The 13053-nt window shown below is 41.0% G+C and overlaps 1 protein-coding gene across 3 annotated transcripts in view; it reads left to right on the forward strand.

The window, feature by feature from the left end:
- CC2D2A (coiled-coil and C2 domain containing 2A) overlaps nt 1-13053 on the forward strand; it is a 136709-nt gene that overhangs the window by 46152 nt on the left and 77504 nt on the right. For all 3 annotated transcript variants that reach the window (XM_033213787.1, XM_033213789.1, XM_033213788.1), the window contains 4 exons: nt 599-775; nt 4066-4228; nt 5246-5382; nt 6004-6135. In XM_033213787.1, coding sequence (XP_033069678.1) covers nt 599-775; nt 4066-4228; nt 5246-5382; nt 6004-6135 — 609 coding nt within the window. The remainder of the gene's footprint in view (nt 1-598; nt 776-4065; nt 4229-5245; nt 5383-6003; nt 6136-13053) is intronic.

Genomic DNA, 13053 nt, shown 5'->3' on the forward strand with positions numbered 1-13053 from the left:
TTTACTACTATAAATAATATATTTATGTACTTATTGGAATGTAAATAATTGCTGGGTTTTTTTAAAGTCACTGATTAGAGTTACTATTTTTTTTTTTTTTTTTTTTTTTGAGACGGAGTCTCGCTCTGTCGCCCGGACTGGAGTGCAGTGGCCAGATCTCAGCTCACTGCAAGCTCCGCCTCCCGGGTTCCCGCCATTCTCCTGCCTCAGCCTCCCGAGTAGCTGGGACTACAGGCGCCCGCCACCTCGCCCGGCTAGTTTTTGTATTTTTAGTAGAGACGGGGGTTTCACCGTGTTAGCCAGGATGGTCTCAATCTCCTGACCTCATGATCCACCCGTCTCGGCCTCCCAAAGTGCTGGGATTACAGGCTTGAGCCACCGCGCCCGGCCTAGAGTTACTATTAAAGGAGGCCTCCCACTGCCTGTGGCAGGTATTAAAGTTTATTACCAGTAATCTCACACCTTTAACTAAGACAGTATGCTTCAGAGGCCTGGAATACGCCTGATCCCATTAGCATCAAGCCAGCTGTCAGTTAATTGTGCAGAGCTCATTACAGCTTTAAATGGGAAATTGCGATTGCTCCTTGCTTTGCGTTAGGTTCCACCTGGCTTCCCTTCTCCAGAAGAGGCCTACAACTTCTTTACTTTCAACTTTGATCCCGAACCAGAAGAATCAGAGGAAAAGCCAAAAGCAAGACATAGAGCGGGAACTAATCAAGGGGAGGAGGAAGGGGAAGAAGAAGAACCACCTGCAGGAGGAAGAGGAAAGGAAATGGTATTTAATATCAGGATGGTAATGAGGTGTGGGTGGAGGGCTGGGAGGAAAAGGGTGATATACCTGCAAGAAAGAAAGTGGCTGAGGAGAAAACCTGCCACCACCAGGAGAATGACACTCCACATGAGTTGAAATCCCAAGTATTGAATTTACATGGCTCCCTGTGCTCTGGGTGAGACCCTACAATGTAGTAGGAAGAACCTTGATTAAACCTGTTTATCTTTCTTTTGTGAAAAAAAAAAAATTAAATAATGTGGCTTGTGGATTTTTCTTGCTAGACTCCACATAATGATTAGTATTTATTCCATGTGCAAAGTATGTTCCTCTGCAAGGCAAATGAAACCTCAGTCTCTCTCTTACCGCAACTTTACAAAGTAAGCAGCTTTTTGTGCCCAAACACCACACCCAGGCTACAACTCAAATTCTGCAACTGTGGGTGGTATGTGTGAGGTAAAAGGAGAATATACTATTTAAAAATGGGCAAAGGTATTGAACAGACATTTCTTCAAAGAAAACATGCAAATAGACAATAAGTCCATAAAAAGATACTTTACACCATTCATCATAAGGGAAGTGCAAATCAAACCCACAATGAGATACCCCTGCACATCCATTAGAATGGCTCTTACCAAAAACAAAACAAGTGTCATAGAGGATATGGAGAAATTGGACTTTGGTGCATTGCTTGCAGCCATGTAAAATAGTGCAGCTACTGTGAAAAACAGTATGGTGGTTCTTCAAAAGTTAACTACAGAATTATAATATGATCCAGCAATTCAATTTCACTCTGTGTATATATCCAAAAACATTGAAGACAAGAACTTGAACATATACTTGTGCATCAATGTTCATAGCAGCATTATGCACAAAAGCCAAAAGGTAGAAGCAACCCAAGTGTTCATTAGCAGATAAATGGATAAACATAAATATACAATGGAATAGTATACACCCTCAGAAAGCATGGACATTCAGACACATGCCACAACACAGCTATACCTTGAAGACATTACACTAAGAAAAATAAGCCAGTCACAAAAGAATAAATATTGTGTGCTTTCACTTATATGAGCTACGTTGTATAGTCAAAATCATAGAGACAGAAAGTAGAATGGTGGTGGTCAGAGGCTAGAGGAAAGAAGGAATCAAAGTTGTTGTTTAACGGGTATAGAATTTCAGTCTGGGAAGATGGACAGATGGTGGTAATGGTAGAACCACAATGTGAATTTACTTAATGCCACTGAACTGTTCACCTAAAAATGGTTAAAATGGGCTGGGCGTAGTGGCCTGTAATCCCAGCTTTGGGAGGCCCAGAAGGGTGGATCACCTAAGGTCAGGAGTTTGCGACCAGCCTGGCCAACATGGTGAAACCCCGTCTCTACTAAAATTACAAAAATTAGCTGGGTGTGGTGGCAGGCACCTGTAATCCAGCTACTCAGAAGGCTGAGGCAGGAGAATTACTTGAACCCGAGTGGCGGAAGTTGCAGTGAGCTGAGATCGCGCCATTGCACTCCAGCCTAGATGACAGAGCAAGACTCTGTCTAAAAAAAAAAAAAAAAAGGTTAAAATGGTGGACTTTATGTTATATATATTTTGCCACATTAAAAATAACAAAAACACCCTAGGATATTCTAGTATTTGCATAATTGGCTTAATTCTCTGCTTCACTTATAATCTCCTCCCTTGAAAAATGCCTCCCAGAAATGCACTTCTTTTACCTAGATTTATAGAAGCTCGGGAATATTTTAGCTTATTCTATAACAATCGTTATGCAAATCAGCATTCAGCTCATTCAGTGTTGCTTGAGTGTCCTCCTGACAGGACAGCTAACTTCCCAAAAGCAAATGATCTAGGAGAGAACCCAAAAAGGAAGCCACACTTCCTTTATGACCTAGTCTCAGGAGCCACATACCATCACTTCTGCCATGTTCTACTCAGGAGAAGCAAGTCACGAGGCATAGTGCACTCTCAAATGGAGGAGAATTGGGCTTCACCTGTTGATAGAAGTCTCCAGTTGTGAACATCTTCTGAAATTATGACACTTTCCACCAAAGGCCACTTCTCCCTTCCTTTTGCCTATTCACCGCCCCAGAAGCTCTGTTTTCCTCAAATCACACACATTTTAAATCACACACATTTTGAAGCCCCTTCCCTATAGTCCATGCTCTACTCCACCCGGACACTTTTAAAATATTTTCATCTTCAAGGTTGATTTAGTCTTTTTGAACCAAGTTTTAGATCCTCTGTAGCCCCTTTTGCTAGCTTCCCTTTTCTGTCTTCTCTGCAGTTTTTCTCTGGGTGATTTTGCTCACCACAAAGCAGAGGTGGGGCAAGAGAAAGAAGATTACACACTGCCATCTGGTGATCTTTCTCTTTTCACTTGTTCGATGTTTTGACATTCCCTGTCTTCAAGCTAAGTTAAAAGCATGGTTTCTACATAGATTCCCTTTTTCCTTCCTACTGTTTCGTGTACATGGGGAGGAAATATTAAGAGGCAAGTAGCTAGACTGCCATCGTTGTCTTCAGCTACCTGAAAGTCTCCACAGGATTTTAAAAGATGTTGCTCATAAATGGATACCAGGTTTAAATTTTTAAAAGAAGGAGAAAGAAAAAGAGGAAGGAGGAGACGACATTTGGAAAATATCCAAACAAAATCAATATATGTCAGCTAACATTTGTGATTATAGCCTCTTTGCTTTGAATTTTTAAGTGCATCATTTAATTTTATCCCCACAAAGTGCTTAGAGGTAAACTTCTATTACTATAACCATCTTGTAAGTGAGGAAACTGAGGATCAGATGGTTAAATAAGCAGTTTCAAGGTCCTCAGACAGTATATGGTGAAGCTGGGATTTAAACTCAGGCAGTCTGAACAGGGTGTGTAGTCTGTGCATCTATACACTTGGTGCCTTTTCCCTTGGTTTAGTGCCAGATAGAAGGTTAAACTGCTACATAATTTATGAGCCCAATTCTTTACATAAATGGCCAAAAGTAAGCACCCTCAAAGGAGGCCAGATTTGTTGGGATTTTGATTGTTTTGCTTACCACTTCTCTTCTGAAACAGCCATCTCTGATTTTGACATCTTCCAGGTGTGTAGAATAGTGCGAAACAATTTTTTTTAAAACCCACTTGTTAAATATGAAAGATTATATAGTTCTATGCTTTTATTTTTTTAAAAAAGGAAAAGATAAAGTTGTAGGAAATGTTAAGTTTCATGAGTTTGGTATTGTTAATTATTTTTTAACTAAGAATCTTAGCATGATTTTTTCTTGTTACTTTTTAACATTATGCAGGATGAGGAAGAACTGCTTAATGGTAACGATGTCGAGGACTTGCTATTGGGCTTAGATCACATGGCTGACGATTTTGTAGCAGTCAGACCTGCAGATTATGAAAGCATTCATGATCGGCTGCAGATGGAAACAGAAATGCTCTTCATACCCAGTAGGCAGACAGGTACTTGCTCTTTTTATTTTCTTGTTCAGTTTAGAAATCGTCACTTAACTGGTAATGAAATATGGCTAGTGCATAAGGATGCCTCATCTCCAGATCTGATTCCAGTTTCTAATCTGATGTAACAATCAAGAAATATCTTCAAACAAACAAACAACAACAACAACAAAAAACACAGAACATGGAAAAATATCCATTCAACAAACACTTATTGATAGACTAATGGAAGATACACCAAAGTACTGTGGGAACCCTTTTATCAAATCAGTGATCAGTTACAGGGGCTGAGAGTTTATGAGAACAGCCTTTCTTTCATCTTAAGTTTATCCCCACCCTTCCCTAAGTCACCATCCCCTGTGTATTTTCTTACTACTCTATGGCGTGATCTTGTAGAGACCTTTGCTTCCTGTTGCTGCCTGTCACTCCCACTACGATCCAAGCTCCAAGGCAGCAGGGGACTGGCCTGGATTCCCAGAGTCTCATCTGTGCCTGGCACAAGGAGGCTCTCAGTAAAGATGTGTTCTATGAATGAATAAAGCAGTGAATGAATAAATGAGGTAATGATCACGTTCACTCAAATAAACTTGTTCATTTACAAAGCACGTCCTCATACTTCACCTCATTTAATTCTCCCAGAAGCCCAGTTAAGTAGATTATTATCTCTTTTATACAGGAGGAGAGAGTTCAAAGAAGTGCCTGGCCCCAATTCACCCAGCTGAAAAGTAATAAAGCTAAAACTTGTCCCTCGTCCTATGATTTGAATACTACCTTCTTCTCAGTATGCCACACTGATGAGTTACATATTAAATTATTTAGGTATTTTCTTTAAATACCTGATTCTACAACATACTCCTATAAGTGAACACATTCATCTTTCCCTTGGTTCTGCTTTTAAAAATTAATTTGGAAAATTTGCATTTTCTAAGAACGTAAATGAAATCTCTAGTGATTAATTCACCAAATTGCAGTTTGAGATATTTAGATTGGCCCTAATGTTTTATTTATTTATAAACTATCTAGTCCCTACATATAAAAAGCTTCCTGAGAATGTACAGCCCAGGTTCCTGGAAGATGAAGGCCTTTACACTGGGGTAAGACCAGAGGTGGCACGCACCAATCAGAACATCATGGAGAACAGATTGCTGATGCAGGATCCCGTAAGTGTGCACATTCTGCTCCCAAGCGTGGTCTGGGTGCACTAGACATAGCTTTTATTTTCCTAACAGGGCAGTCATTGCATCCACTGTACTCATTTCCTCTTGAGGTTATCCACAGAAAGTGGTTCAATTTTTTTTTTTAACTTTCTCTCTCAGTACATTTATTGATCCTCAAATAATAGAACTTCTCAACTGCTCAAAATCCATCTTTGCTAGCTGAATCTGTGTTTTTCCTGCTAAACCTGATGCTGGCAACCTTTTCGTACTTGACAGAATTTTTAAATTATCCATAGGGAGAATAGTCTCAATTTTGAATTTTTATCCTGTGTTTTTTTTTTTTCTTGAATGTTTAATGAATAGAAAATAAATTTTTCTTAAGCATTCATTTAAGTTCTTTAAAATACTATTTAGGGAGCCAGGGTGTATATTTTAAATCGGTTGTGAGAGGTGTTAGTGAAGACTTGATTTCTAATGGAAACAGACTTTTACAGTTCTGTTGGGGGAGGAGGTACATGAAATATATATGTTGACACAGAATTTTCAAGAAACGTTGTTTGTGTTGTAAACCATTTTCTGTTCAATTAGAAGAAAATGTTGTCATTCCCTCTGCTTCACCTACAGGAAAGAAGATGGTTTGGAGATGACGGTAGGATCCTAGCTCTGCCAAACCCCATCAAGCCATTTCCTTCAAGGCGGCCAGTACTAACACAGGAGCAGAGCATTAAGGCAGAGCTTGAAACACTGTATAAAAAGGTAGACACTCCCCTCTCTCCACTTTTATTACATGAAATTGAAAGTGCTTTGCTTTTTGAATAGCTATGTTTATAATATTCCACTTTAATTTTTTAAAATAATTCACTACCTTACACATAAAGAACAAACATCAGGCATATTACGTAAGAGTAAGTCTAATTATACTCAATGAATCCCTTCTTAAACAAGGAGCGTGTTTCCTAGCTAGGAATGACTGAGTTTGCATCTTTTTTCACACATCCTGGTTAACTACCCTTATTTTTCTTCTTTTGCCCTCTCTTTTCTCTTGTCATCTCACATTTGCTGCAGGACCACTTCCCATTTGTTGTCTCTTTGTTATATAACTAGAGATTTTCTATCCTTGCAAATCCTTTATATCGTATTTTCCTAAGTCTGGTAACCAACTGCCTAATTCCAGCCCTTGCTCTACCATTCACTGGGTGAACTTGGCCGTTAGTCTCTCATGCCTCAATGTCTTCATCTGTAATGTAGGCACGATAGCAGTGTCTGCCTCCTAGGCTTGCTGTGTAAATTGAATGAGGTAATCCACATAAGTGCCTAAAACAGAGCTTAGTAACTGCTGGCTATCATTACAGTTGCCTGCCCTCATATTTAATTACATTGCTCTTGCTTTCCTGGGTGTATTAATCTGTTATCATGCTGCTGATAAAGACCTACCCAAGACTGGGCAATTTACAAAAGAAAGAGGTTTAATGGACTTACAGTTCCACATGGCTGGGGAGACCGCACAATCATGGCAAAAGGCAAGGAGGGGCAAGTCACGTCTTATGTGGATGGTGGCAGGCAAAAAGAGAGCTTGTGCAGGGAAACTCCCATATATAAAACCATCAGATCTTGTGAAACTCATTCACTATCATGAGAATAGTGCAGGAAAGATCCGCCACCATAATTCAATCACCTCCCACCCACTTCCTCCCACGAAACCTGGGAATTGTGGGAGTTACAATTCAAGATGAGATTTGGGTAGGAACACAGCCAAACCATATCATTTCACCCCTGGCCTCTCCCAAATCTGTCCTCACATTTCAAAACCAGTCATTGCCTTCCCAGCAAGTCCCCCAAAGTCTTAACTCATTTCAGCATCAACTTAAAAGTCTACAGTCTAACATCTATCTGAGACAAGGCAAGTCCCTTCTGCCTAAGAGTCTGTAAAATCAAAGGCAAATTAGTTACTTCCTAGATACAATGGAGGTACAGGCATTGGGTAAATATGTCTCGCATTCGGGTCATGCTGATGCAAGAGGTAGGTTCCCATGGTCTTGGGCAGCTTCACCCCTGTGGCTTTGCAGGGTACAGCCTCCCTCCTGGCTGCTTTCATAAGCTGGTGTCGAGTGTCTGCAGCTTTTCCAGGTACACAGTGCGAGCTGTCAGTGGGTCTACCGTTCTGGAGTCTGGAAGACAGTGTCCCTCTTCTCATATCTCCACTAGGCAGTGCCCCAGTAGGAATTCTGTGTGGGGGCTCCAACCCCACATTTCCCTTCTGCACTGCCCTAGCAGAGGTTCTCCATGAGAGTCCTGCCCCTGCAGCAAACTTCTGCCTGGGCATCCAGGCATTTCCCTACATCCTCTGAAATCTAGGCAGACGTTCTCAAACCTCAGTTCTTGACTTCTGTGTACTCGCAGGCTCAACACCATGTGGAAGCTGCCAAGGCTTGGGCTTGCACCCTCCAAAGCCATGGCCCGAGTTGTACCTTGGCTCCTTTTAGACATGGCTGGAACAGCTGGGACACCGGGCATCAAGTCCCTAGACTGCATACAGAATGGGGACCCTGGGCCTGGTCTAAGAAAACATTTTTTTCTTCCTAGGCCTTCAGGCCTGTGATGGGAGGGGATGCTGTGAAGACCTCTGACATGCCCCAGAGACATTTTCCCCATTGTCTTGGTGATTAACATTCAGCTCCATATTACTTATGCAAATTTCTATAGCTGGTTTGAATTTCTCCTCAGAAAATGGGATTTTCTTTTCTATTACATTGTCAGCCTGCAAATTTTCTGAACTTTTATACTCTGTTTCCCTTATAAAACTGAATGCCTTTAACAGCACCCAAGTCACCTCTTGAATGCTTTGCTGCTTAGAAATGTCTTCTGCCAGATACCCTAAATCATCTCTCTCAAGTTCAAAGTTCCACAAATCTCTAGGGCAGAGGCAAAGTGACACCAGTCTCTTTGCTAACATATAACAAGTCACCTTTGCTCCAGTTCCCAACAAGTTCCTCATCTCCATGTGAGACCACCTCAGCCTGGATTTCATTGTCCAGATCATTATCAGCATTTTGGTCAAAGTCAATCAACAAGTCTCTAGGGAGTTCCAAACTTTCCTGCATTTTCCTGTCTTCTTCTGACCCCTCCAAACTGTTCCAGCCTCTGTCTGTTACCAATTCCAAAGCTGCTTCCACATTTTTGGGTATATTTTCAGTAGTACCCCACTTCTTGTACCAATTTATTGTATTAGTCCATTTTCATGCTGCTGGTAAAGACATACCTGAACCTGGGCAATTTGCAAAAGAAAGGGGTTTAATGGACTTCCAGTTCCACATGGCTGGGGAGGCCTCACAATCATGGTGGAAGACAAGGAGGAGCAAGTCACATCTTACATGGATGACAGCAGGCAAAGAGAAAGCTTATGCAGGGAAACTCCCATTTTTAGAACAATCAGATCTCATAAGACTCATTCACCATCACAAGAACAGCACAGGAAAGACCCACCCCCATAATTAAATCACCTCCCACCTGATTCCTCTCATGACATGAGGGAATTGTGGGAGTTAAAATTCAAGATGAGTTTTGGGTGGGGACACAGCCAAACCATATCACTGGGACTGCCTCCTTCAGAAACCTGTGTAATTTTAAATTTGTAACATTCAGCACTGATCACATGAAACAGAATGGGGTGGGTATAACAATCACCATTTTTGTCTATAAAGAGGAATGATGAACAGAGAAAACATAGGCCCAGACACAGACTGAGTACAGTCCTGCTGTCCTACTAACTAATTAGCTTGCAGCTTTGGGCAAGTTCCTTTACCCCTCTGGATATTTTTCCCTTTACCCCTCTGGATATTTTTCCTTAACTGAAAAATAGGAATAATAATCATTTTCTCTCCCTCATGGGGTCATCATGAGTACTGAGATGATATATGAGTATGACCTTTTTGAAAATTATAAATTTCTATAAAATATTATTACAGACAAGTATCAGTGGATGGCTGCTTTGTACAGAAATGTGATCCTGGAAGCAGATTTACAAAACAAGGGTAAAGATAAGTTCCAGTCCATGAGGAATTTATCATCTATTTGGTTACATGACAAAAATACATGATATAATTAGTGATCAAAACAATATCAACTTATGCATTTACTGAATAATCCATCAGTCTGTATCATCATCCACCCATCCATTCCATTAAACACAGATATGATGAACACTGAATTATGGGTTAAAGTTAGAAAACAGAAGAGTAATTAATATGGAGGGTAGGGCATGAGGGATCCAATGGATCTCATCTGTCTCCTTTTGAAATTCTAAACCAACTTGGAAATACACTGGAGTCAGAGAGGGATCCAGATATCCCTCGCACTAAGGGTAAAACCAGATGGCAGAATGCCACTTGAACCGGAGTCCAGATGGTTTCCTGTTCCATTTCTCACGAATTTTGTTCCCCATGTAGACACAAGCTGAGCGGCTCTGGTGTATTTACCAGGTGGAGTGCCAAGCAGACCATGCAGGCCAGTGAACAACCTCTCCTTGTAGACAGCTAAGACAGGACAGCCAGGGGCCACTGCTTCGCTTTGCAGGTAACCTGGACTAAGGATCTTGGGTTCCAGCTGACTCTCCAGTCAGACATGTCTTTCCTTCTCTCTTGGGAAGCAGCCAGTAGGGCTGGAAGGGCGGGTAGAGAAGGACAGAGGGTTTCCTTTCAATACTTTTGAGAAGCAAAATCTTCCTATCATACGAGCAGAAATAGGAAAATCAAGAAAGAAGAGTTCTACTGAAAGGGGCTTGTCATAAAGCATCACAGAGCAAAGGAAGTTAGAGAAGGAAGAAGTCCAAAGGAGCTGACATCTTCCAAGGGCATTTATTGGAGGGCTATGCTTTGAACACAACAAAACATGAAGAAAGTCTTAGACTGCACAAGAAAGAAGCAAAGGGGATTAACTTAAATGGAGGAGATATTATATCTATCTGTTATTCCATAACAGGTCACCTACTAAGTTTATTGTTGAGTGTATACCTCAGTCTTTTTTAAAAATGTAATTATATAACCTTCCAATTATTCAAAACACAGTGCTTTTCTTTCACAATTAACATTTTTACTGTTTTATTTACTTTAACCTTTTCCTTCATTTATTCAGACTGTCTCTTGCCAAAAACAGTTTTTCCATTATTCCATGAAATAGGCTTGCCTTTAAGAAAAAAAATTAAATGCCTACAGCCTCTATTTTCAGTCTTACTTCCAAACAGACCTTCCACCTAGGAGTTTCTGGCATGATGCAAGAGCAAAGAAATAGGTCGGCAGGCAAAGATTGTTTTGCTCTTGTACTGTTAATCCATTTTCTTTCTCCCTCTCTGGCTATGCTGAACGTGACTTAGGGACAAGAACTGGGTTATAGTCTTCTTCTTAACTCGTACTTAGCAGTGTGCCTGTCACATAGAAATGCCTCAATAAAAGTGCAAATTGAATGTCATTAAAATGACTTTGCTGCGTGTATTAAAAGAAATTCCTTTTTTCTATGCCTCTCTCTGATTCAGCTGTCTCTCCTGCAAAATACTAGCTTTTCTTAGGTCCTGGTTTAGTCCTGGCATCCACATAATGGAAAACCAAGTCAGAGTGCCAAATCAAAAGCTGGCAATTACAGCAAGGAGCAGGGGCTCACACTTGTAATCCCAAAGCCTTGTGAGGCTAACATGGGAGGATTGCTTGAGGCCACGAATTTGAGAACAGCCTGAACAACATAGTGAGACCCCCTACCTCTACAAAAAATAAAAAGGTAGCCAGACGTGGTGGCACAGGCCTGTGGTCCCAGCTACTCAAGACGCTCAAGCAGGAGGATCACTTGAGCCCAGGAGTGCAAGGTTGTAGTGAGCTATTATCACACAACTGCACTCCAGCTTGGTTGACAGAGTGAGACCTTGTCTCTAAAAAATACATGCATACATACATACATAGAAGGAAAAATGTTAAGAAAATAAAAGTCAGCATTTCCTTGGGCCCTTAACAGAGCCTTGATGAATTTACGCCTCAGAGCGCTTGGGTCTGATGCTAACTTCACCCAGCAGGATCAACCAGCACTGATCACCCGTTTGAGTCAAGCCCAGTTGTTCTTTGGTTAGGAATACTACGCTATTGACTCCAATGATGGATTGTGCACCCTCCCATTAGAGAATGTAAGAGTTTTATTTAGAAGGGAGTTGGTATTCAGCCCTGCTTTTTTGAACTTTTTTTTTAATTACAGAGGGGGAAACAAGTAGTTTTTAAAAGTGAAATATTCTGTTCTTAATATTGTCTCAATATTAGGATGTTCTTAAATTGAGATGAGACAATTAAAGATAGAAAAATGCAAAAAGGAATTAGCTGTCATGCAAAGAAAAACTGTTAAACATCAAATAAGAAAGAATACAATTTAACACATCTTAAGAAGTAATTAGTGCAAAAGTAAAAAATTAAAATGCTAGATAGGACATTGCAGGTAAAACATAAACAATATAAAATACAGTTTGCCTAATCACGATAGCAAAGTAGGGTTAAAGTTGTTGAAAAGCAGGCCTGGCGCAGTGGCTCACATCTGTAATCCCAGCACTTTGGGAGGCCGAGGTGGGCAGATCACCTGAGATCAGGAGTTCAAGACCAGCCTGGCCAACATGGTGAAACTCCGTCTGTACTAAAAATACAAAAATTAGGCAGGGGTGGTGGGTGGGTGTAATCTCAGCTACTCAGAAGCCTGAGGCAGGAGATTGCTTGAACCTGGAAGGCAAAGGTTGCAGTGAGCAGAGACCATGCCTTCGCACTCCAGCCTGGGTGATAAGAGCAAAACTCCATCTCAAAAAAAACAAAAGTTGTTGAAAAGCAGTACAAACATCCCTCTTCTTTCTCTCCTTCCTTTGTCCTTCCTTCCTTCCTTCCTTCCCTTTTTATTACTTCCATCTCTAACTAAAAGTCTACTATATTCTTAGCTGTGCTAAATTCTGGGAATACAGAGGGAGCAACCTTAGCTTGGCCATAGAGAGAACTTTGTGCCTTGGCTGGAAAGACAGAAATGGAAACAAGTGTTAAAGCCCCTGCAACATGTAGGAGCCCCCCTTTTTCAGAACTGCATACCCATTGGAGGACTGTGTCATGATTCAAAGCTCCTGCAGAGGTACCACTAGATAAAAGTGTCACTTTCCCATCATTATTCTCACCAGTTTTTCACCAAAGCATTGTTAATCTCCTGCATTCTAAGCACTGCACGACACAGGATTCTCTTGGTTGCACATGACAGAAACCCATTGCAAACTAGCTTAAGCAAAGAGGGAACTTAGTGGCTCAAAAAACTGGAAAGGATCTGGGAATAAATCATAAAATGAAGGAGGACCTTTAGGAAACAAGATCTCAGGGGCCAGGACCAGGGATGTGATGCCAGCAGGCCTCTCTTCCACCTCTCTTTTCTCTGGTTCATCTTGAATACTGGTGGGCCTCATTCTCTGCAATTGCAGGTAGGACAGAAGTCTCTACATATTAGGGGATGTGTCCTTTGATAGCCTAAGCTTAACAACTCCAGAAGGAAAGAATCATATTTCTCCCCACGGTTCACATTATCAATACCAAAAAATAAACTCTAGTCAGTGGCAAGTGGATCATTATGCACTAACCTCATGTCCAGGAAACATGGCATGTTTCCAGAAGATGGGAAATGAGA

This window comes from Trachypithecus francoisi, unplaced genomic scaffold (assembly GCF_009764315.1).
Source record: "Trachypithecus francoisi isolate TF-2019V2 unplaced genomic scaffold, Tfra_2.0 Lachesis_group1, whole genome shotgun sequence".
In the NCBI taxonomy this organism is placed as follows: Eukaryota; Metazoa; Chordata; class Mammalia; order Primates; family Cercopithecidae; genus Trachypithecus; species Trachypithecus francoisi.